Genomic DNA, 26,556 nt, shown 5'->3' with positions numbered 1-26,556 from the left:
AGCAAGGGAAGAGAACCATCTCCTGCTAGATCGTGATCTGCTATGCTTTGGATAACAGACTGCCTCCAGATGGACTGTGTGCTCATTCTACCAGGGCTAAAGCTGCTTCCACTACAATATTATGAAGAGTCCCTGCCCTAAGCGTTTGCCAGGCAGCTCTGTGGGTGTCCCTCCTTAAGTTCAGGAAGCACTATTGTCTGGATAGTCCGGTTCACAGAGAGGGGTATGTTGCCCGCTCTATCCTGGAAGACTTTGTGGTTTGAGTTCATTCACAGCTAGCCTCCAAATATATAATGCGTTGGTATGTATTCAGAAAGTGAGGAATCTGTGGTTAGAAGTATTTATCAGAAGAACAAGTTACTTACCTTCAGTAATGCTCTGTGACTCGATCTAGCCGTAGATTCCTCACCGACCCTCCCATGTTCTGTGATTGAACTCTATCCATTAATAAGATCCCAAGTCTAGGAATGTGCACTCTGTCCACTAATTTGCTTTTGGGGCTGTGCGTTGGGGATGCAGGTAGTATCGAGAGTGTTAGACCTGTCTGCCCTATGAGTAGTCCCTCCTAATTATTTATTTATTTATGTTTGTCCCCTTTATGCCCCTCAAAACCTTTAATTTTTATGTCCACTGGGTTTTCAGGTGTTGGCCTAGGGGTTAGGTGCTCTTTGCCCTCATAGTCTTTTTCTTGAGGCCTAGGTGCTTTCCTGAATAGATTTACAAGACCCACAAAATGGTCGCCAGTAACTGCCACAACTGCCAACTCAGGAACTGGACCCATAGGGTAGAATAGGAACATTCCAGAACCTTCTGGTCCCTTCTGGACCTTCTGAGGACAGCCTATATAAGGCCAGGGACAGGGCAGCCATTTTGGGAGAGTGACCAGAGGAGCTTGAGTGAAACCTGGTGAGGAGTAAAGCAGTAGCGAAGGGAGGAAGGCGCACTGTGAGGGGCTAGATCGTCCCACGGGCCGGCTGCTCTACTGTGCTGGTGTGTCCCCCTTCCTATTGACTGAACCCTGGCATCGCTACCTCAGCTCTAGCTCCAAATATTGAATTGTGCCTCAGAGGGAAACGTGGCTGGGCCACTCTGGAAGAGCGGTATACTGGCCTGGGAATTTACCCAGAGAAGCACCCATTTGTAGGGGGAATTGGTTTCTGCCTTTCTGCCCCTTCGGGACCCAAACTGGTCTGCTACCGTCAGGTGTGTGGAGGAGTGTCACATCGGCCCCCCACCCAAGGTCCTGAGCGTCCATAAGACGAAGGGAAGAATCATACCTTGCGGAGGCTTGCCACTATCTTCCCTGTCTCTGGACTGCTGACGCCTCTTCACCAGCCCGTTGGGAAAGTCCAGCGGGGAGAGCCGCTTGAAGATAGTATCTGTGAGGCGGCATCGTGGAAGTCAGCGAGATCCCGGAAGAAGGGGGCGGGATCCAGAGAAGGCTGACCCGCGTTCGTTCCCTCCCTCTCTGACGCCTGAGGCGAGGGCGGGACACTGAGCAGACCGCGACGCTGAAGGAGAGTCGCGGAGTGATTCCGGCTTCTTCAACTGCCCAGAGCTGTTAGCGCCACGTCTGGAGACACCACAGAACGACGTTACCGTGGTGAGTGAAGGAAGCGAAGCTGTGTGACTGGACCGAGGCGAAACTCCCGGTAAGACTGTGGGGTGAAGCGCTGGGCCGGAATGGGCTTCGCTTTGGCCTGGCAGTGGTAGGCGAAACTCCCGGTAAGACTGTGGGGTGAAGCGCCAGACCTGAATGGGTTTCGCTATTGCTTGGCAGGGAGAGGTGAGGAGAGCCTGAGTCACAACAAGTTACCGGCGTGGGACGGAATAGAGACCAGACCTCTGAAGCCGGCCGGAAGCGGGTCTGGGGTAATCTTTAGACTGTTTTAGCACAACCGAGTGGAAGAGAAGCGGGGGACAAGGTTGCTAAATCCCCATAAAGTTATGTGAACCCCATCGAAACATTTATCTGAGCATTTTGAACAGAAAGGAACAGGGAGGAGTATCATAGGCAGAACTGGGTAGGCGTCTAACTGACTCTAATTGTATGTGAAGTCAAGACCACATCATTGTAGGATTTTGCTAACAGAATTGAATGAACAGCCTAATCTGAATGTAGGGAATATCTATGCTGGTTGACTTCTAGATCTATGACGCATATTTTGCTTCTCTAAGGTGCAGGAGTGTTACAGAACTCTCCTTTCAGAGTGAAGGAACACAAGTAAATGCCAGTAATGTTTTTCTTTTTCTTTTATGAAACTGTCTAGTTGCTAATTCCATGTGAAGCTATTTTATGTACTGTAACTAAAGACTGCTAAGTATCAAAAGGGAAATCAGAGAATTCTTTTTATAAAGCAAACTGTATTTTTCCAAAATTGGTGTAGTGTCCTTATTTTTGAGTGGATGGAAGTTATGTTACCCTATGTGACTTGGAGATCCCAGGTCCAACATAATTGGTGTCTAGCGGTGGGATCACAACTGTGTTTGCGTCCACTCTGAAGTAACAAAGTGTACTCCACAGGCCTACACCTGGAGTTTTCTCCTGGCGGACTCCCTAATTATATTTTTGGTTTTCCAAATTTACTCCTGGTGGTGGGTGGAGGTAGCTTCGAATTGCCCCTTTTGAACCAATTCTTCCCGAGTGGTTGTCCCTATATCTCTCATAAGCAAAATGGAATTTGCTCTGGAGGAACTGGAGACCTATACTACAGCCCAGCTTAGAGACTTTTGCCAGAAGATGGGAGTTTTTTTTAAGCGTGGTGCCAAGAAGGGGGAACTCCAGACCAGTTTGAGGGCTTGGGTGGCAGCACATGGAGAGGGAAAGGAGGAGGAAGAGGGGACGGACCGGGACACAGTCATAGGAGTAGATGGATTGTTCCAACCTGAGATGGGGAACATACTACCAGGACCTAGGACCTTTTCAAGGGAAGGCCGCAGTGTCTCCGGGAGAAGCTTAACCGAAGCTGAACTAGTGGACAGGAGGGAAAAGAGACAGCTAAAGGGGGAGTTAGCCAAGATGGAAAAGGAGAAAGAGGAACAGAGGATGGCTCACGAGTTGAAACTTAGGGAGCTAGAACTCAAGGCCCTACAGATAGGACCCTCCAATTCTCCAAATGGTGGCAGCGAAACAAAAGAACTGACCAGGGAATCCAGACCCTACCTACCTAAGGATATAGTTGCCAGCCACAGCCCAGGGGATGATATCGCCAAGTGGCTGGCTGCCTATGAGGTCTCCTTAAGAGCCCATGGGATCCAGGAAAAACACTGGGGGGGTGGATTGTACAAGTACATGCCTCCTGCAGGACGGAATACACTATTGGCCCTAGAGCAGGATGAGCAGACCCACTACCCCACCATGAAAGTGGCGCTGATCAAAAAGTTTGGACTGACCCCAGAGAAGTACAGGCAAAAGTTCAGGGGAAGTCACAAGTTAGGCACACAGAATTGGGTGGATTTCCTGGTCTATGCAAGGAAGGCACTAGAGGGTTGGATACAAGGCAGCGAGGTGAAGGACTATGAGGGGTTGTATGACCTTATTCTCAAAGAGCACCTACTCGAGAAATGTTTTCCCGAGCTGTGTCAACACCTGGTGGACGGCAAGCTGACCAACCCCCGGAAGCTTGCAGAGGAGGCGGACATCTGGGCAAGTACCCGGGTGTCCTCAAAGGGGACTGGAGGGGATTCCCAAAGGGCCGGACAGGGCGCCCCCCAGAAGAAAGAGGGGGGAGATAAAAAGAGGGAGTTCTCAAAAGGCCCCCAAAACAGTTTCCAGGGAAAGGGAACGGGATTCATCCCTAAGGCTAACCCGCCCAGAAACCCTTATCCTGGCCAAAGTCAGCAGCCAAGGGTTGTCCACTGTTTTGATTGTGGTGGTGTTGGACATTATAAGGGAGACATCAAGTGCCCAAAGAGACCACCCCCTCCCACCGGAGGAAAAGCCCCGGGAGTAGCTAGTGTAGTGCTCGGGAGGAGTTGCCCTTAGATAAGGGGGGTGAGTGGGCGGGTGTCACCTTAGTGTCCCTGGGAGATCGGGAGATGGTTCCTAAGATCCAGGTGCCCTCAAATACTGTAAAGTATGGGCAATGGGTCACCATCAATGGCCAGAGAGGGGAAGCTCTGAGAGACACAGGAGCCAGTATGACTATGGTAAGGAGTCAACTGGTGTCTCCAGAGCAGGTGATTCCACATGTCCTCCACCCCGCCGCGATGGCTGATGGCAGATTGGGCCACTACCCTGTGGCCGAGGTTCCCTTTGAGTGGGAAGGGGTTGCAGGTTCACTTCGAGTTGCCGTAAGCCCTGCCGTGCCAGTCGATTGTCTGTTGGGAAATGACATGGAGCACAATGCTTGGAAGGGGGTGGAATACCGGACTCATTCGGAGATGCTGGGTACACCTGACTGGGCCTGTGCAAGCACAAGGTCTGCGACTACCCGGAGAGGGAGTTCGCCTGGGCTGGAGCCTGGAACAATGGCCCAGCCCGCTGCCAAAAAGGGAAAGAACCGAGGACAGGAGAAGCCTGCTTCGGCTTCCACGCCCCATGGGACAGATCGGCCACCTGCGGTGGTGGACCAGGAGTCTGTGGGGGAGGAAGTAGTCTCCCTGGAGGACCTACCTATCCCTGCTGAGTGGCACGTGGAAGGAGGGCCTACCAGGGAGGAGTTTTGTAAGGGCCAGAAGGAGTGCCCTACCCTTGAGGGACTGAGGCGACAGGCCGAAGCCCAGGCAGCAGGGAACGTTGCAGGGCACTACCATATTTACTGGGAGGACGGACTCCTCTACAGTGAACCCAAGGTACCTTTGCCCGGTTCATCACGGGCCTTGGTAGTCCCTCAACGATACCGAGCCTTTCTTCTAGAATTGGCTCATGAAATTCCCTTGGCAGGACACTTAGGACAGGACAAGACCTTTGCCCGGCTTGTCCCCCACTTTTACTGGCCTCAGATGAAAGTGGCATCCGACACATACTGTCGGACGTGTGTATCCTGTCAAGCCAGTGGGAAGACAGGGGTGAAGCTGAAAGCTCCCCTGGAACCACTTCCTGTCGTTAGCACCCCCTTTGAAAGGGTGGGCATCGACATTGTGGGGCCATTGGATCCACCGACTACAGCTGGTCACAGGTTTATCCTGGTTCTGGTGGATCACGCCACACGGTACCCAGAGGCAATTCCTCTGAGGACTGTTACTGCACCTGTAGTGGCTAGGGCCCTGATGGGGATCTTTACCCGAGTGGGTTTCCCCAAGGAGGTTGTGTCCGACAGGGGGACCAACTTCATGTCAGCGTACATGCGGGCTATGTGGAAGGAGTGTGGAGTTACCTACCGGTTTACCACTCCTTATCACCCCCAGGCCAATGGCCTGGTGGAAAGGTTCAACAAGACCTTGAAAGGCATGATAAGAAGTCTGCCTGAGAGCCTGCGGAGGAAATGGGACGTCCTCCTACCCTGTTTGCTAATTTCCTACAGGGAAGTGCCACAAAAGGGAGTGGGCTTCAGCCCCTTTGAGCTACTGTACGGGCACCCTGTGCGTGGACCTCTCAGCCTGGTGAAGGATGGATGGGAAAAGTCTCCCAGAAAGCCTCCCCAGGATGTGGTGAGCTACATGCTGGCCTTCCGGAGCCAAATGGCCAAGTTGTGGAAGCAAGCTTCTGACAACTTGGAAGCCAGTCAAGCAGTAATGAAAGAGTGGTGTGACCACAACGCTCACCCTGTGGAGTTGGAGCCTGGCCAGAAAGTGTGGGTGATGGAACCTGGAGAGCTAAGTGCTCTCCAGGATCGCTGGACAGGCGCCTTTGAGGTGTTGGAGAAGAAGGGTAAGTCCACCTACCTGGTGGATCTTAAGACCCCTCGACAGCCCCTACGGGTGCTACATGCTAATCGCCTCAAACCCCACCATGAGAGGCCCGAGGTCATCTTGATGATGGTGACTGATGGAGGAGAGGAAGCGGAAAGCGAGCCTCTCCCTGACCTTTTTTCGTCTCAGGAAAAGGATGGGTCGGTGGAGGGAGTGATTCTCTCCCCATCCCTAACTCCTGAGCAGCGGGAGGACTGCCGCCGGATATTGGAGCAGTACTCTTCGTTGTTCTCCCTTGTCCCGGGAAGGACCCACCTGTGTACCCATGATGTGGACACAGGAGACAGCCCACCAGTGAAGTCTAAGACCTACCGGCTGTCAGACAAGGTGAAGGCCAGCATCCACGGTGAGGTTACCAAGATGCTGGAGCTAGGAGTCATTGAACCTTCCAGTAGCCCCTGGTCCAGTCCGTTGGTGCTAGTACCAAAAGCTGCTCCACCGGGCACCACTCCAGAACTGAGATTCGGTGTGGATTACCGGGGTCTAAACTCAGTGACCAAGACTGATGCTCATCCAATCCCTAGGGCGGATGAATTGATTGACCGGCTGGGAGCTGCCCAATACCTGAGTACCTTTGACCTTACTTCAGGGTACTGGCAGATCTCCCTTACAGATGGAGCAAAGGAAAGGTCAGCTTTCTCCACGCCTGAGGGACACTACCAGTTCTGTGTGATGCCCTTTGGGCTCAAGAACGCCCCTGCCACTTTTCAGCGGCTGGTGAACCAGGTCCTCTCTGGAATGGAGGCTTTCTCCGCCTCTTACCTGGATGACATTGCCGTCTTCAGCAGCAGTTGGGAGGACCATTTGTGTCACTTGCAAGCTGTTCTCCAGGCCCTGAAACAGGCTGGCTTGACAATCAAGGCCAGTAAATGTCAGATTGGGCAGGGGTCGGTTGTGTACCTAGGCCACTTGGTGGGTAGGGGAACAGTGCAGCCCCTCCAGGCAAAGATTGAGGCAATCATGGCCTGGGAACCCCCCAAGACCCAGACTGAGGTCCGAGCTTTCCTGGGCCTCACAGGATACTACCGACGCTTTGTGAAGGGGTATGGCACTATTGTAGCGCCCCTCACAGAGCTCACATCCAAGAAACAACCTCGACGGGTAGTCTGGACAGAGGCTTGTCAGCAAGCCTTTGTGAAGCTGAAACAGGCAATGTGTGCAGCACCGGTCCTGAGGGCCCCAGATTTCTCCAAGGAGTTCATTGTCCAGACAGACGCATCAGAGCATGGCATTGGGGCAGTGTTATCGCAACTCAATGAAGAGGGTCTGGATCAGCCTGTAGTCTTCCTGTCCAGGAGACTGCTTCCCCGGGAACAGAAGTGGAGTGCAATTGAGCGGGAAGCTTTTGCGGTGGTATGGGCTCTGAAGAAGTTGCGGCCATACCTGTTTGGCTCGCACTTCCTGATTCAGACTGACCATCGACCTCTTCGTTGGCTGATGCAAATGAAGGGGGAGAATTCCAAACTGTTGAGATGGTCCATCTCCCTACAGGGAATGGACTTCCGGGTGGAACATTGGCCTGGAGTGGAACACGCCAATGCAGACGGTCTCTCTAGGTATTTCCGCCTTAGTGATGAGGACTCCCAAGGGGTTGGGTAGCTCTCCCCACTTTCAGCTGGGGGGGACGCGTGTTAGACCTGTCTGCCCCTTGAGTAGTCCCTCCTAATTATTTATTTATTTTTGTCCCCTTTATGCCCCTCAAAACCTTTAATTTTTATGTCCACTGGGTTTTCAGGTGTTGGCCTAGGTGCTCTTTGCCCTCATAGTCTTTTTCTTGAGGCCTAGGTGCTTTCCTGAATAGATTTACAAGACCCACAAAATGGTCGCCAGTAACTGCCACAACTGCCAACTCAGGAACTGGACCCATAGGGTAGAATAGGAACATTCCAGAACCTTCTGGTCCCTTCTGGACCTTCTGAGGACAGCCTCTATAAGGCCAGGGACAGGGCAGCCATTTTGGGAGAGTGACCAGAGGAGCTTGAGTAGTGAAACCTGGTGAGGAGTAAAGCAGTAGCGAAGGGAGGAAGGCGCACTGTGAGGGGCTAGATCGTCCCACGGGCCGGCTGCTCTACTGTGCTGGTGTGTCCCCCTTCCTATTGACTGAACCCTGGCATCGCTACCTCAGCTCTAGCTCCAAATATTGATTTGTGCCTCGGAGGAAAACGTGGCTGGGTCACTCTGGAAGAGCGGTATACTGGCCTGGGAATTTACCCAGAGAAGCACCCATTTGTAGGGGGAATTGGTTTCTGCCTTTCTGCCCCTTCGGGACCCAAACTGCTCTGCTACCGTCAGGTGTGTGGAGGAGTGTCACATCGGCCCCCCACCCAAGGTCCTGAGCGTCCATAAGACGAAGGGAAGAATCATACCTTGCGGAGGCTTGCCGCTATCTTCCCTGTCTCTGGACTGCTGACGCCTCTTCACCGGCCCGTTGGGAAAGTCCAGCGGGGAGAGCCGCTTGAAGATAGTATCTGTGAGGCGGCATCGCGGAAGTCAGCGAGATCCCGGAAGAAGGGGGCGGGAGCCAGAGAAGGCTGGCCCGCGTTCGTTCTTTCCCTCTCTGACGCCTGAGGCGAGGGCGGGACACTGAGCAGACAGCGACGCTGAAGGAGAGTCGCGGAGTGATTCCGGCTTCTTCAACTGCCCAGAGCTGTTACCGCCACGTCTGGAGACACCACAGAACGACGTTACCGTGGTGAGTGAAGGAAGCGAAGCTGTGTAACTGGACCGAGGCGAAACTCCCGGTAAGACTGTGGGGTGAAGCGCTGGGCCGGAATGGGCTTCGCTTTGGCCTGGCAGTGGTAGGCGAAACTCCCGGTAAGACTGTGGGGTGAAGCGCCAGACCTGAATGGGTTTCGCTATTGCTTGGCAGGGAGAGGTGAGGAGAGCCTGAGTCACAACAAGTTACCGGCGTGGGACGGAATAGAGACCAGACCTCTGAGGCCGGCCGGAAGCGGGTCTGGGGTAATCTTTAGACTGTTTTAGCACAACCGAGTGGAAGAGAAGCAGGGGACAAGGTTGCTAAATCCCCATAAAGTTATGTGAACCCCATCGAAACATTTATCTGAGCATTTTGAACAGAAAGGAACAGGGAGGAGTATCATAGGCAGAACTGGGTAGGCGTCTAACTGACTCTAATTGTATGTGAAGACAAGACCACATCATTGTAGGATTTTGCTAACAGAATTGAATGAACAGCCTAATCTGAATGTAGGGAATATCTATGCTGGTTGACTTCTAGATCTATGACGCATATTTTGCTTCTCTAAGGTGCAGGAGTGTTACAGAACTCTCCTTTCAGAGTGAAGGAACACAAGTAAATGCCAGTAATGTTTTTCTTTTTCTTTTATGAAACTGTCTAGTTGCTAATTCCATGTGAAGCTATTTTATGTACTGTAACTAAAGACTGCTAAGTATCAAAAGGGAAATCAGAGAATTCTTTTTATAAAGCAAACCGTATTTTTCCAAAATTGGTGTAGTGTCCTTATTTTTGAGTGGAAGGACGTTATGTTACTGAAGGGTGTGACGCAAACTTAACACATGTGCCTTTGAGTTAAGCCTTTCCATTTAGTGCCAAGCTACCCTATGTGACTTGGAGATCCCAGGTCCATCAGAGAGCAACTGACATCAGTGTGCCGGGATGACACCTATATAGGCGCCACATATCATTTCCGGAGCCCAACTGTGTCTGCTTGGAGCTGCAAGGACCCACATTCCATTCGCAGAGTTACTGCTGAAAAGGTTCCGGATCCAGTCTGACTCCTGGGAAGTATTGAAAAGGTGAGGAATCTACGGCTCTACTGTTACAGAAGGTAAGTAACTTGTCCTTCACTTTTTGCAGTTCTGCTATTTATGAATTATGACCTGAAAATGATTTTAGATCAGTTTGTGTAAATGCTCTACCCTTTGAGTCTTTTCATATGAAGGGTAAAGTCTCCAGATTACTGTATAGCCTCCCCATATGGCTCATAGTTGTCATTCGTTAAGTTACTTTACCGCAAAAACACTTCTGAGATCTAGAAAGTCTAAACCGTATATAAAATTCTAAAGGGGATCTCTCAACGATCGTCTGATCTATGTGTGACCAGTACTTATACGATATTTTTCCTTGACTATTCTTTCACGATGCAGAGCTGAGACGCTCTGTAGTAGGTAAGACTATTTGGGAATACCAGACCCCCTCTGACTCGGTGGTTTCAATATTTCCCTGATACCCTACAAGCCCTCCACTGTCTTACAGATTGAATCAAGGCTTGTTGAAGACAGTTTGGTGCCTTCTTGTCTTTAGTAACGGGTAAAGTCTGGAATACATACAGCAACCTCAGTACTATATTTTGTTTTATGTTCCGCAGTGCTACCCAGCTATGGGATATACAGGCCCCTCTATCTCCTCTAGTATGCTTTTATATCTTGAAACAGTACTTGCATGTTCACTGATTACTACCCTGTGATCATTGCTGTCAGTTTCACCCCAAAATAGCCAATTGAACCCCTAGTAATCTCAAATGTGCTTTTATCCCCAAATTCTTGTACCTCTTCCTCCGATAGGCCTATAGGTAGGAGTTCTAATTCATGTTCGTTTAATTCACATTGGGAGTTCCTCTTGTGTTCCTCCCCACACTTTGAACAATGGTAGTAATGACATCCCAGAGTTTGACAATCCCAGAATCACATAGTCTCCAAATAGACATTGTATGATCTGTTGCTCCAAATCAAAGTTATTTGATGGTGGTGTTTCCCCGTATTCTTTTTGCCAAAGGTTCTGTGATCAGCAATTTGGGTAGGGGCCATTTCTGTCTAGTGCACCTGTATAGCTTGATGCACCTTGCACCTTGAGGGGCACCTTGCCAACCATTACTCTGGCTCTGTGTTCTATAGCTTGCTCAAACCTTATTGAGAAATTGTTTTCCCTGCCCAAGTGTCTCCATCACTGCCTCCTTAAAGGATGAGTCCACCCAGTTAAAGTCTTTTTCATTTTCCAGCGTCTAGTGCCAAAAAAGCAGAGTCCAATCTTTTGTACTTTGCAAATGTGTCAGCCTTTAAAAATTATTGAATGTCTGCTTGCTCGCTACAGACCTCGAGTGCTCCCTATATATAATTATGGGCAGCAGAGGTGCCAGTCAGTCCTCAGCTTGTTTAGAGAGTGCAACACTATTGGCATCTTTTTTTGCGGGGCAATTACCCCCACCCCAAAGGAAATATCCTATAGAAATCTCCACAAAACCTGTCTGAGCTTCCATTAGTTTGAGTTTTATTAGCCTTTCATCTCAATTTTGCTCCTACAGCGGTGCTCGTAGTTCAGTGGCTTGATTCTCTGACATGCAGGGCTTCCTAAGATGGTCTGTTTAGAACCATCCCCGTTATTCTCTTTAAAATAGAGCTTGGCATAAAAGGAGGTAAACCTTTCTGCTTTAAGACATTCTGCGTTAAGCTACCATTCGGTTTCTTCAGGCCATATGTCCCCTCCCTATTTATTTTTTCCTTGAGTTTGAGCCAGGACTATATTGTCCTCATCTCCTGTTTCATATATATTTAGGGCCAAAAGTACATTCTCTGCTTTGTTGACCAGAAGCACATTTAGTTTATCCCTTTTGTAGTGACCACTCTCCAGTTGCCTTTAGAAACTGAATAGTTATATTTCTAGTCTCGAGTTTTTCCTCGAGTAGCGTTTGTACCAAGGCCTTCTCACTCTTAGCAGCTGCAGCAAATGATATCAGCAGCCCTATAATGATGGGTTCAAAAGCATCCTCGTACATAGCTGGAGTTATGTCTTCCATGTTGTTGTTAACTAATTGATAGTCTACGGTTTCATTTGTCATGGCCCATATATTTGCCCTGCCTCCAAATTCTATCCCTGCGAGGTTTTGTTTAGTCAATATGTATGAACCACATCTCTGTGTGATCAGATACCAGAAGAGTCTGTTTTGCCCCCTTTACTTGTTGCATTGTATCATGGCAATTCTGATGGCTACCCTCAAACCGCAGATTCCTGATGTTAAAATATCCCACATGGCCAGACTGGATTTGGAGATTTTTTCCTAGCAAAAAGATGGTGACCTTAGTCCTAACTTGGATCTCTGCTTCCCTCAGCTCCTGCTTACAGAAGGTCAGATTCAGAATGCCCATATTGACCCAGATTCTATTTGCTCTGAAACCCATTGACTGGATGCTGTTCTTGGATCTGCAAGACACATATTTTCATATTTATTTATTTATTTATTGTACGCTGTTTTGTATAGGGCGAATTTGGTCCAAGGGCAAAAGAGCCCTTTACATGAAAACCAGACATCTTACATCAGACAGACCTTACAACTTGTCCTTTTATTTATTTTTAAGACACTGGGAGATACATGCCAAGAATCATAGGATGTTGAGCCGAAGATGGGATTCAAGCCTGGTTCCCCAATTTCAAAGTCATCAGCTCCAGCTTTTAGGCCACATCCCCTTCTCATATGCATGTCCTGCAGTACCTCAGGCATAGTCCGAGAGTCAAGGTAGGCCAGGAACATTTTCAGTTTACTGTGCTCCTTTTCGGCCTCACCAGCGTCCCTCTGGTGTTCGTGAAAGTGATGATGTTAGTAGCCTATCTTCGGCGGTCGGGAGTTGCTGTGTTTTCATACCTTGAAGACTGGCGGCTGATACAGATGAGCTGCAGCCTGACGTGGACTATCTCTGGATGATCATGAAACATTTTAACATCGCTAGGTTTCACCATTCATTGGGGCATCCATGATATGTTGGAGTTTAGGGATTTACCTCTCCAGTAACAATTTTTGGACATTTGTTATGATCCTGATGTTTGAGACTCAATCCTGTTTACCGGCGAGGGTGGTTCTGATGATTCTTGACCTCTTAGTCTAATGCATTCTCCTTTTCAACTACCCCAGGTAGCACATGCAAACCATACAGTGGAACTCGAAGTCCCAGTGGGCCCAATACCAGGTCTGCTTTTCCAACACCATCCAGATCTCGGCAGTATCAGCTGACATTCTACAGAGGTGACTGACAGGCTGCATTTTGTCCTTACCACTCTCCCTTTGCCACAGAGTCAACAATGGTGCCAGAATCCTCACTGCTGGGTTGTGGAGGTCACCTGGGGGTGGTGGAGATGAAAAGGCCTTGGTCACCAGTGGAGAGCTGGCTTCACATCATTCTTCTGGAGTTCTGGGCCATTCTTCTGTCCCCAAGGGCCTCCTGCCATTATTCAAGGGGAGGCTAGTACAGGTTCTCACAGACACCACCACCACCAAGTGATATTACAACAAGCAGGGCGGAGTGGGGCGTCTTGAGTCCTGTACCAGGAAATTGTGCACCTCTGGTGATAAGGGGAGTTGCAGGGCGTCTCTTTGGTCGCCAACTACCTAGCAGGGTAATTGAAAGCCACAGTGGATGAGCTGAGCAGATTGTGTCTGGCAAATCATGACTGGTCTTACATCACAAGTTGGTGCATAGGCATCTTTTTCACCACCGTCAAGAACGCTCCATGTCAAAACTGTTACTTGTTGGAGTTTTCACACCTGTTAGGAGAAAAGGAGCACAGTATTCCTGTATGTCTTCCAGCTACTGTCCGGGTCCAAGTCATGCTGGTGCCACTGTAGTGGACTCTGAGAGTCTGGTACCTGGAAATCAGCATGAGTATGTCACACTCGCCCCCCTCAAAAAAGCCACCTGAAGACATATCATGAATGCAAGCTGGTTCACCCCTGCACTCCAGGAATCTAGACGCTTCTGCAGATGACTCGAAAAGACATGGAGGAACAACAAAATCCCGTAAACATGCACCGCCTACAAAGCAGTCACCACCAACTCATCAAATCCACAAGGAAGAAATTCCTCCAAGACCGAATCCCCACCAGCGCACGCAACACCAAAGAGACCTACTCCATCATCAAGAAAATTGCCAAACCCTGCAACGAAACAGGCGTTCAACCGTCCCAAGACCTCTGCAACAGACTCAGCACCTCCTTCCACCACAAGGTTAAGATAATCTACTATATCTTCGACATCCAAGACTACCTCACCGCTCCAGCTCCCCCTCATGCAACATCACCCAACTGACCCTTCTCAAATGGATCCCGCTCACCACAGAAAACAACTTGAAGACCATGAAAAGCTTTCACTCCGGAGCACCATCAGACCTCTGCCCACACCACATCTGCCATCGCACCCGAACTACGCCACACAATTAACTGCTCCTTCGAGACTGCCACCTTCCTGGACGACTGGAAACACTCCGGAGTCAACCCCCTCCTCAAGAAACCCTCTGCGAACCTGACTGACCTCAAGAATTTCAGGCCTGTCTCCCTGCTTCCCTTCGCAGCCAAGGTAATCGAAAAGGCCATCAACACACAGCTAGCGAACTTCATTGAAGCCAACAACGTCTTGGACATTTCCCAATACAAATTCCGAAGCAGCCACAACACAGAGACCGCCCTACTTGCCGCCACCGATGACATCTGCTCCCTCCTTGACCAGGCCGAAACGGCAGCCCTCATCCTCCTAGACCTATCCTCTGCATCTGGTGCAGTCTACCACAGCACCATAGCCACCAGACTCCTCGACGCCGGCATCCGCTGCTAGGCCCTCGACTGGATATGCTCCTTCCTCACTAGCAGAACCCAACCGGTCAGAATATTCCACCCACTCTCTCCCCCACCCCCTCCCCACCTCTCATATCCGACAGAGACCATCTGTGCACTGCCCCAGGGCTCCTCCGCCAGCCCCACCCTCTTCAACATCTACATGGTCCCCCTAGCAACCATCGCCAGGAACCACGGTCTCAACCTAGTCTCTTCTGCCAATGCCACCCAGTTGAACCTCCCCCTCAACAACGAACCCAACTTCACCAAACAACTTCCAAGAAGGGATTTAAGCTGTTGCCGCCTGGATGAAGAATAGCTGCCTGAAACTCCACTCAGAAAAGACAGAAATGCTCCTCCTTGGCTCCACCCCTCCGTATTGAATGACTCCGGGTGGCCCTCGAGAATCCCCCCACCCCGACGGACCACGCACAAAACCTTGTCATCATATTAGACTCATCACTCACAATGAACTGCCAGATAACAGTGTAATCTCGACCTGCTTTAACACCCTCCACATACTCCAAAAGACTTTCAGATGGATCCCAAGCGAATCCAGAAAAACTGTCACCATTACACGCACTCATCAGCATCAGACTGGACTATGACAACGCTCTCTATGCCGGAATCAATAAGAAACTCCTTCGCAAACTCCATACTGTGCAGAATGCCACAGTTAGACTGATCATCAATATCCCCTGTCGCATTTGCATCACCCAACACCTCCGCAATATAAGCTTTATATTCCTTACCCATGCATACAGGGCCCTTCACAATACCAGACCTGCATCCCTAAACAGCCGCCTCTTCCACGCACCCAAAAGACACCTCTGGTCAGCCCAGCTCTTTCTGGCCACGTCCTTTCTTTCAACAAGTCTAAAACGGGAGGAAAGTCCTTCTACTTTGCAGACAAAGCCTGGCACACCCTCCCCATCCACCTCCGGCAATCTCCCACATTGCCCGAGTTCAGGAAGGACCTCAAGATCTGGCTCTTCAGATGACCCCAGCACTCAAGAGTCGCTCTTCCTCCCCAAACCCCCCCCTTCCCCCCCCCGCCCGGTGCCTTGAGTTCCTCTCGGGTGAGTAGATGAGCTTTACCAACCCTGATTGATTAATTGATTAACCCACCAGTTCCATCATCAGTACATACAGTTCAAAGGCTACTCTGATTTTGCCTATTGACAGTGGCAGCCTTCTCAACCAGTTCAGCAGTTGGCGCAAACGTTTTGCTCCTCCAAAAGACATGATGTGACCATGGCCACCACCCAGAGCAACAATATTCCACTTTCTCACATGCTGCAATGATTTCCAACCTGCTTTGATTTTTCTCTTACAGGACCATGCCCAGCTAGTAGGGTTAATTGTTGTTACACAGCTCGGAAATAATCACCTCGGTTGGATGGATGCTGCAAATTATTCACAAATGATATGCCCTGCCTTTTGTTTCATCCCCCTTCTATCACACCATCCTTAGACAGGTTTCAGCAGATCATGCTGCCATCCTACAGCAGGATGTCAAGTCGTTTTTGGTACCAGAATCAGAAGTGTGTCACTCCCACTACTTCCTAAGCCCAGGAAGGACGGGGTGCTTATTTTATATCTTCATCCCCTAAATGCCTATATATTGAAGGACAAATGGAAAATGCTCATGCTGGCTAAGGATTTTTGTGACCTGGATCTGGGGGATTGGATAGTATCATTTGACTTGCAAGATGCATAATTTCGTGGGTGCCCCCTACAGTCCCACAGATACTTCCTTTGGGCCATGGTGGGGCTAGAACATTACAGGTATACTGTTCTACCGTTCAGCCTTGCCTCTTGTCCTCTCAGGTGGTCATGACCCATCTTCGCAAGTCAGAGATTCATATATTCCTGTATCTCAACGACTGGCTTCTCAAGACTGGCTTGCTGCAGTCAGTCGCAGACCTACTTCAAGTGACAATTGCCTTTCTCTTCTCCCTAGGCTTTTCCATCAGCTAACCAAGGTCCATTCTGATGCAGAGGATTCCCTTTATATGACCTGTCTTGGACGAAGTGTGGTTCAAAACCTTCACTCACCTGCAACTAGCAAAGAACTTTCAGGATATGATCCCCATCTTTTGGGGCTTGATTCAGAGTGTCAGTGAGACTCGTTCTTGTGCTCCAGACCTCATGCATCCTCCTTGTCCAATGTGCTGGCTTTCACACTAGAGTCTTGCAGCGGACCCTCTGTTTCCAGTGGGTGCAACACTGGAGCTGTCTGTAGCACAACATCAACATCTTAAAGGAGATAGATCAGGACCTTCGGTGGTGGCAAGTGAACAGCAACTTAACAAGCACTAGCCCACTCACTCCACCCCACAAAGAGCCCAATGCAGTGATGGATGCATCATCTCTGGGTCGGCACGGTCATAGGGAAATGTGTAGATCAGGGGTGTGATGACCGCAGAAGAACAAAAGCTCCACACAGTCCCTCTTACATGCTTTGTGCTATTCAGCAGACTCACAAGGCCTTTCTGGTGTCAATCAGGGGTAAGATAGTCACAGATGGCATCTTAATTCTGGGTTGTCTCTGGACATATTCAAAACTTCTGCACTCTGGCATTTCTGCCAAAAGGATCCTTAGGGGATGCATTCAATTTACAGTGGAGCCCAGGCCTTCTGAATGCCTCTCCTACCTTAGGCTCTGAGGGGTGTTAAACAGACAAGGCCTTGTCATCTTGATGGCACCGAAATGAGCTCTGAGTGTTGTATCCTGACCTGTTGCACCTGAATACTTGCCCTCCGAACCGTCTGCCTCTCCGGAAGGAGATCCTAACTCAGCCACAAGGCAGGCAAGCGACATGAACATCATTTGTGAGCAGTGATCCTGTCCTAGACCTTTGCCTCGCTGCTACTTGTGAGTCCATGCATAAATTCAACAAGCTCTACTGCCTCAATAGTCAAGTCAGCAGAGAGGGCCACTTTGCCTGCTCAGTTCTGCAGCACTTGTTGGAGTCCACCCTTCAGACCCTTTGCATTTTGTGAGGTACTGCTTGGGTATCTAGTGGTGAGGAACATGCGGTTAGAAGTGTCTATCCCTGTTAATTTGATGACTCTTCCTCCTCAAAGGGGGGCGGGGGTGCAATAAACATTCTGATGGATACTGTTAACCACTGATTTATCAGCTTATAAATAGCCTCATGTACCAGATTGAATTAGCAAAATTCAAAGCCGTGCTCCTGAGTGCTGGCAGGTGCTGACAAGCGACTCTGCGTCAACGCAGTTATGTTCCGAAAGTTTCTAACAGAGCGGATAGTAGCACCTATACCCTATGATGTAAATTCCTTTCTGTTCCTTCAGGCACAGATCCAGAGCTCCGCTTCTCTTTTTCTCTTCACTCATGAAGAGACATTTTTCCTCCCAAAATATTTTTCTTGTGTTCAAAGGATGTCCGCCCCTAAGAGTGCAGGGTTTAAACCTTGTAAGGACCGTCACAAACAGATGCCTATGACGGATCCTCACGAGGTGTGACTTTGATGCTTGGGTTTTTCACATAGCTCCAGGGTCTGTGATGACTGTGCCCAGGTGAACCCGAAACTCAACAGAGATCCCATGGTGAAGCTTGACATGTCAAAGCACCTGAAGGCTTCATGCACGTCCTGCTCCAACTTGAAATTTAGAGTGCGGACTCGCGCTCTCCCTCAAATTTGTTCCCCAGGCTGATTTTCCTCACGATCAAAGTCTTCAGGTAAGTCAGAGAAGAAGTAACAAAACTCTTTCCATCACTATTCGGAAAGGCTTGAGGATGTTGCCGCCCCTCTCCATCTTTCTCCTGGCCCACCGTGAAGCTGTGCCCGCCATTCGGATTATCACTGACTGATTTGCCCTTTGTGCTTTCTGGACCCCTTGAAACTCACCTCAGGTTTTGTACAGGCGTCAAGCCCTAAGCTAGCCCACTTTCATCAATCCCGGAGGAGGACTTGCACTCTATTTCTCGGTCCGACTCCAACCAGACTTCAGCTCGATTGTGGTAATGTCCAGATCTTGACATGCCGCAGCCTGTAATGAACCCTTTAGACTCAGATACCATTCAGCATCTGCGCACATATATTGCACCATCTTTTTGGCTCGACTCTGGGCCAGCCTAATTGAGATGACAATGGAGGGATGGGGAAGAACGTATCCCTCCTTGTGATGCTGACAACTGTTGCATGGATTTACAGGAGGCCAGTGAATGAGATACCCCACCTGAAACTGGCTTGGTTTTCACCTCCTGTACCAGCGACAGAGAAGACTTGCTCCTTCGCCAAGTAATTCAGACTGCTGCTGAGGTCCTTGACCTACACCTTCCCACTATGGAGGTTAAAGTGGAAGTCCTCAGGGGGGTCCTATAGTCTAGCCAGTCCTTGACTGAACCCTTTTTGGTGAATCCTATAGTGAGATACTGTTGGGCACTTGAGATAAATCATGCTCTGCCCCTGCCTCCAGTCAACTGATAGGTCACCCGCTACCCGTATGTTTTGGCTCAGCATTAGACAGCTGAGAGTTTGATGGTACAGGCATCCACCGGTAAGGTAAACACTAGCCCTTTTTCAGGATACTCTAGCTAACCACAAATTCCGCAACTTGTTAATGGGTCTCAAGTTAGTTTTAGTAGATTCTCACTTTCAATTTATGACTGATCCACGTCTGAGGGTGCAGAAAAGTGTAGGATCATCCAAGACACAGCAGCCAGACTGCAATAAGAAACTTCTACCCTGCATTCATGTCTCAACACATCTCAAAGGCCTCACTGGCTCCCCATTCACAAACACACACTTCAAGCTCCTCTCACACTCTTAGAAAGCCCTACACAATGTAGACCCTACAAACTTTAACAGCCACCTCGGTTTCCACACCCTGAGCAGAAACCTGAATTTGATCCGCCATCTGCTTGCTCACGTCGCTGCATCTGAATAACTGGAGCCGCTATCTCTTACTTGGCTCCTAAAGCATGTACAACGTCCCTCTGCACATCAGAGCCAGCATTGCCCCTTCTTTCCAGCTCCTAGATTCTCTCCCGGGTGAGATGTGCTTTTTACAAATTGTGAGGTACGCCAGAGCAATTGCTGTTAAGAAAAGAAATCTAGGTCCCATCCGACACCTGAGATCATTCTAAACGTGAATAATATGGTTAGATAAAATATCCATAGGAAGGTGCAGTAATAAAGGTGATTAACTTGTTTTTTACAAAACAGCTAATCTTTCATTTAGATGTATTTTTTCTTTTAATGGGTGCATGACAGATTTTATCATCTGAACCTTTGATTTATTTATAGGCTCCACAATTATATTTGCCTCCCCTGTTCAACCTGGAATGCTCCAAATGGGAATGATACCCTTGTCAGTTGTTGGACAAAACAGGAATGCATACACAGCCTATCCTGGTCAGGTATGTGATAAAAATCATTTCTAATTGTATCCCTCTTTATTCTGTATGAGATAAAATTAAATGTGTAATATATTTTCTCCACAGCTCTTGCGAATGCCTGCCGCAAGCCCTTTGGGCAACAGAGGAATGGCTAAACAACCCATCCTGCCAAAAAATCCAAAACCAATCGGATCAAAATCAACAATACATACAGGTAAGCTGTTGTGGCTTTAGAATGCTGTTGTGATGGTTTCCTCTGTGTTGGACTCATTGAGCGCTTTGCAACTATCTAGGTTCATGGTTTGCAGTTTATATATTCAGAACAAGAATTCCATTTTAAAATACATTTTTGGGGTAATTGTTCAGTAAAAATGGTCTTCAAATGTGCCATTATCCACACAGAAAGGTTAAGACCACAAAAGTGCATAGTGCTTTTACATGCACAGTTTAGGGAGGTGGGAGTAAAAGGGACCGCCCTTGCGTGGCTTGAAAGCTTTCTTGCGGACAGGCAACAAGGTGTCAAATTGGGCTCCCACAAATCCATCTGTAGGAAGCTCACCAAGGGAGTGCCACAGGGCTCATGCCTGAGCCCCACGTTATTTAACGTATATGTGGCCCCCTTGGCGGACATCATAAGATCTTACGGGTTCTCCCCAATCTCCTACGCTGATGACACCCAGCTGTTGTTTCCCTTCCAAACCATCACACCTGCAGTCCTGCAATCCTTTCAAAATGGAATGAGAGCTGTGGCAGGTTGGATGGCCCAGAACTTCCTCCAATGCAATGTGACTAAAACCGAAGACATGTTGTTTGGAGGGGCCACCCTGCTTTGGTCCCCGGACTGGTGGCCACTTGAGCTAGGACCTGTCCCCGTGCCAAAACAGACCATCAAAGATTTGGGAGTACGCCTAGACCAAACATTGACACTAAAAGACCATGTCAACCAAGTCACGGGAATTTGTTTCCGAGTAATTGGACTCCTACGATGCATCTTCCCCTTCCTGCCTGACACCCACAGGAAAACGCTGGTACAAGCACTGGTCATCGGACGGGTAGACTATTGTAATGGTCTACTCATCTCTGCCAATCAAGAACAATTGTGCAGATTGCAAGTGGTGCAGAACACTGCAGCAAGACTCATCTTGAATGCCCCTCCCCGAACCCCATCACGCCCACTCCTCTCTTACCTTCACTGGCTCCCGGTGAGACAACGCGTCAACTTCAAACTATGTTGCATAATGCATAAGTGTATATATGGGTCCGGTCCCAAATACCTAAGAGACATCTTTGTCCCTTACTCTCCTGGACGTGCCCTGCGCTCCAGTAACACCATGTTGATGCAAGTGCCCAGAGTGACCAGAGCAAGACAGGGAGGCCGGGCCCCTCACTCAAAGGCCCCTTGTTATGGAACTCCCTGCCTCCACAGCTGAGACAAATCCCTAATCTCCTCTCCTTTAGGAAAAAATTTAAAACATACCTATTTACCCTAGATTAATTTCCTCCTGCTTCCCTACACTGTTATCTCCTAATATGTTTTTCAACCCTTACAGAAGCTACGCGCGGAGATACCCCTTCGGGGCTGATTCAGGCGCGTTATAAGAATATAAATAAATAAATAAATACTACCTGAACAGCAGCTGTGCAAGCTTCACTGCCATACAGAACAAGTACCATGCAGTCGGCAGCAGTGCTGTAGTGGTGCTAATAGCATGAACACAGAGCACGGTATAGATAAAAGTAGTGCAAAGTTTCTTTGAAGGAATATCATGTAGAGTAAAAGATTATTTTCACACAGAGCAGGTACTGCTAAATTTGCAGTATGTGTCCTCAAAATAAAAGCTACAGCATAGAAGAATTCTGTGGCAGGACCCAGAGGCGAGGATTAGGCAAATTATTTCTTACATTTATTTGCCAGCAGCCTTTTAACACATTAACACTTCATTAACAAAAAAACATTGTTTCCCATAAACCATAGGGAACATGTCATATCAGTCCATAGCAGAAGTAAACTCGACAGTTTCGTCCCTCCATTGGAATTGTAGGAAGTGCCGATGAGGAGGAAAAATAGAAATCGTCAAGTATGCATCTTTGAGATCTAACCTGACCATCCATTCGTTGGGGCGAAGGACCTCTTGCAATAGATGGATACCCTCCATCTTGAATTGGCGATAAACCAGCCACTCGTTGAATTCCCGAAGTTTGATAACTAGGCGGTAACCTAAAGGGGGCCGTTTCGTTGTCCTTTCTGATGGCCACGACCTCTTGTCGGGTAGAAGCCTCTGAAACTAGAGGAGTCTTGCCATTGCCCTCTGTGGGATTGTTGACCTCTGCCGGAGGTGCTTTGGAATGAACGGCCACCCAAGCGCCCCCTGCCAGCCCGGAGGAAAAACACGCGTTAAAAATTAGCTTTTCCGTTGATTGGACATTGTCTAGAGAATTGAATGTAAGTTCCAGTTCAAGTTCAGGAATTTGTATAGCGCACTACTCACCCAGAGGGTCTCAAGGCGCTTGAGGGAGGGTGGATGTAGATACAAACCTACTGAGCTCCTTAACAAAAGGATCTCCGAAAAGTCCCCCTTGGGCTACCTGGCTCGCTTCCGAAGTGGCTAACTCGCCCAACTTGGGATCTAACTTGATCAATAAAGACCTGCGCCTTTCCGTGTAAATCGCACAGTTGGCATTTCCGAAAAATATCACTTCCGGGCCCAACGTGATAGAACTTCCAGAGGTCTTGGCGTCTTCCACCATGTCAAATATTTTTACTAGTGGGCTGGAACATGGAGAAGCTTGCTGTCTATTCCCTTTTTGGGGTCCCTAATATACTTTGTCAAAAATGTAGCCATCCGGGCGTCTATCTCGAGTGGGGGTGTCGGGGGCGGGGGGCTTAGCAAGAGGAGCGGGAGAGGTGCGCCATGACCGCTGATGGTCAGACTCCCCGTCTGACCCCTGAGGGGAGTCATCCAAAGGTTGGGTGGATGTTTTCCCTGTCCATGTTATCTATCACAGGGGGTTCTTCCTGTGTGTCTCATTGCGGAAGAGAGGGGGTCTTAGTACCTAGGAAGGCTAGCTTAAGTCTGGCGAACGCGTCCAGATCAACCCCATCAGGATGAGCTCGTTTGCGAGGTTTATCTGGGGAGCATCAGTGCTGCGATCTTGAGGTTTAGGGGCGAAAGGCCCAGGAAGGTCTTCCTTCTGGGGGAGGGCTGGAAGGCACCTTTGTGCTAGCTCAACGAGCCTCTTCTCAAGGGGAGTCACTGCCTTCGAAACTGCCCTCACTATAGAGGTGTCCACCGTGTCACAGAAATCCTCTGTAATGGGGAAATACTGGACGACCTCCTCTTCGTAGTAGTCTTCCTCCTCCATAGTTAGGCACTAACAACAATTGAGGAGGGTAAAACTAGAGTTGAGCAACCCACCAGGTAAGAGGGGTCAGGTAACACTGGGACCAGCCCAGTAAATATAGACACCTTAAAAGGTAAGGGCGCAACCGGGCTAAAAAACCTGGGATAAAACAGGCCCTTCAGCTAGTGGGGAAGGAAAAACTCCAGGCCCAAAACAGGCTCACCCCATACTGACACCCTCAGGATCTAAGCAGGTCTATTCACTGGCCTGTGCAAGTCTGCACATGATCAGCAGCTCACACGCTGCACTCCTACCCCACAGGGTATCAGGCTCCAGGTCGGCCGGGACAGAGACCACGAGAACGTGGGTGGAGGCGCTCGGCAGCAGGCCATAACTGACTCGCCCTCCGCCCGCTTCTCTGGTGAAAGGCTAATCACAGGGAGGCGCGCCCTCTAGCGGCCGGCAGACCACCGCGCCTCCTGGTCCCGTTACCACAACTGCGGCGGCCGCGAAGGGACGACGAAGCGTTCCCGCGGCTGCTGATAAATGAGCTGGGCTATGACTCATACAAACATCAGTGGGGAAAAGAAGCCCCCCACATTCAAGGAACAAAAGCCAGAATAATACATCTCAAAAACCAGTAAATTAATTGAAAAGGGAGAAGGGAACTCCACACTCACCTCAAGGCTGCAGCAGCGAAGAAAGAGGGATTCCGACGAGGGACAATCCGGGTTATTGGCGAGGCTGACCCCTGATTGGTGGATGGTTGCTATGGACTGATAAGACATGTTTCCCTATGGTTTATTGGAAACAATGTTTTTTTGTTAATGAAGTGTTAACGTGTTAAATGGCTGGCAAATAAATGGAAGAAAGAAATTGCCTAATCCTCACCCCAGAGTCCTTAATAGAATTGAAACTTTCCGTTACGATAGCTAGGAAATTTTTCATTCTTTCAGCCTTCACTCGCATACTTATCAAACGCATCCTGGGCAGCAACGGCAACTCAGAACTGGTTATATTATATGATTTTGAAGCTATGTATGTATGGATACAATGCTGGAAAAATCCCAGTTTCTGATAGATACATCTGCCGTGTGGATTCCTCACCTTGTGAATATCCCATTGCGTCAGCAACATTCGGAAATTCTTTTTGTAGCCTCGCGCCGACGTGGACTCGGACGTCATAGAGACACGACATCGCTCGCGACTCCGCTGACGTCACCGACGCCTATAACAGGCCCACGCCGGCGTGATGATATCAGTTCCCTTTTTTCCGCGTCGTCGACGCTAACGGTTTCGGGATACTCTGTAGCTTTACTGGTGACTTTGTTGCTATTTTTCTTCGATTCTCCGTTCTCTGTCTTTTTTCTTCGATTGTCATGTCGACAAAGAAAACAGGTTTTAAGCCTTGTAGAGAATGTGGGAATATGATGTCCGTTACGGACCCACATCAAGACTGTATTTGGTGTCTAAGCTCTGACCACGACGTGGATGGGTGTTCGTCGTGTCAGAAAATGAATCCGAAAGCTCTACGAGAAAGAGAGTCAAAACTTCTTGTGGCTAAACTGAAGGCGAGTAAAGTTAGAAGATCTTCAAAACACTCGAAGAGATCGAAGTCGAGGTCCAGGTCGAGATCTCGTGAGGCGTCGGTCTCGAAGTTTCATCTGATCATGCTTCCGGCTCTCGTAGAAAACATAAGAAGAGGAGACATGAGTCCCGACGTCATTCGAATGATAGGTCTGGCTCAAGATCGAAGTCTCCAAAGAAAATGAAGTCGAAGGTAATTCCTCCACAAGTGTCGGATCAGGAAGGTGAGGCCTCACCTTCGGAGTCGATAGTCCATTCTCCGACTCCGGTTCCGGATCCGACTCCGACTCCGGCTCCATCTGCGAATCCGGATGACGTCGATGGAGTTCCTGTTGAAGAGGAGACTTCGAATCCTGTTAATTTAACAGATTCTAATCTGCCTCGAGGTCAACCTGAGCATCCACCATTTCCAGCTCCAGGTCAGGACCCTTCTGCGTTTCTAAACGCGATGTATGGTGTTTTCTCAAGATCATGGCACCCCTCTGGAGCACCTTCGGGTCCCATGGGTCCATTGGCTTTTAATTTGGGTGTACCTCACTCATATGCTCCGGCACCATTCATGCCATATATGCCAGCCCCGACCCCGCTGTGGCAGTACCAGGCTCCACCGAGGTCGACGCCGATATCGACGCCGGCTCGACCGAAGTCGCCGGCTCCGGCGTCGCCGGCTCCAAGCAAGTCTATGGAACATCCTTCCAAGCCTTCGGATTCGATTCCGACGTCGGCTCCGGCGCCGTCGGATTCGACACTGGATCCGGCTGCACTTCGAGTTAAACTGAGGTCTAGGAGAGAGGCTCAACGTCTCCTAGATGAACAGAGATTTTGTGAGTCTCATTCAGACTTGGAAGAAGGTGAGCTGGATGGGAATGATTTCGAGGACCTGGCAGAGGCGAGTGGTCTTGAATTTTCTCCATAATGGGCTTTACCTTCGGGGTCTGATACACCCTCTAGAGATGTTCAGCCATACCACGTTGTGATGAAGAAGGCAGCAGGACTTTTAGGTTTGACTTTACCTACTGTCGAATTTAAGTCTAATTTACTGACTGAAGTTCTTAATTCTCCGAACTCAGCGGTGGAACCTTTACTGCCATTTAATGATGCTTTAACAGAGCCCATTATGGAAGTATGGAAGAAACCTTTTTCTGCTCCTGCAGTTTCAAAAAGTGTGGCTAGGAGGTATAGAGTAGCTCCTGAAGATCCTGCCTTCTTGTCATCTCACCCTTCTCCTGAGAGCTTGGTGATTCAGGCTGCTTGTTCTAAGAAGTCGGTTGGTGCTTTTCCGCAGGTGCCTGGCGACAAAGAGGCCAGGAAACAGGATCAAGTCGCCAAAAAGACTTTTTCTTCTGCTAGTATGGCATTAAAATCATCTAATGCCACTTGCCTTATGGGTAGATATGTACATGCTCTTATGGACTCTATGCGTTCATTGATCCCTAAGGTTCCGGAGGATAGCAGAAAAGACTTTGAGGAAGTTTTATCTGACTCTCAAGCGGCAGCCCGTCAGGTCATACAAAGCGGCCTCGATACTGCCGATTCGGTTGCAAGAATCATGAGCACAGCGGTTGCCACAAGGCGTTCGGCTTGGTTGAGGTCATCTGATTTTTCAGCTGATGTGCAGTCTGCTTTATTGGATTTACCTTTCGATGGTGAAGGACTTTTTGGAAAGAAAGCAGACACGGCCTTGGAGAGATTCAAGGATAGCAGAGCTACCGCTAGATCTCTGTGCCTTCAGATCAGAGGTTCTACAACCAGGAAATTCAGAGGGTTTGGTCGCTCTTCCTTTCGTTCATATAGACAAGGTCAGCAGCAGCAGCAACAACAGCAGCA

The 26,556-nt window shown here is 49.2% G+C and overlaps 1 protein-coding gene across 2 annotated transcripts in view; it reads left to right on the top strand.

Annotated features, from left to right (window-relative positions):
• The window catches only part of NPAT (nuclear protein, coactivator of histone transcription), a 358,220-nt gene that overhangs the window by 255,568 nt on the left and 76,096 nt on the right, over positions 1-26,556 (top strand). For both annotated transcript variants that reach the window (XM_078657048.1, XM_078657050.1), the window contains exons 15-16: positions 19,709-19,821; positions 19,906-20,014. In XM_078657048.1, the coding sequence (XP_078513174.1) occupies positions 19,709-19,821; positions 19,906-20,014 (222 nt within the window). The remainder of the gene's footprint in view (positions 1-19,708; positions 19,822-19,905; positions 20,015-26,556) is intronic.

Source organism: Lissotriton helveticus, chromosome 8 (genome assembly GCF_964261635.1).
Source record: "Lissotriton helveticus chromosome 8, aLisHel1.1, whole genome shotgun sequence".
NCBI lineage: Eukaryota > Metazoa > Chordata > Amphibia > Caudata > Salamandridae > Lissotriton > Lissotriton helveticus.
This window is presented reverse-complemented; position numbering and strand designations above follow the sequence as displayed.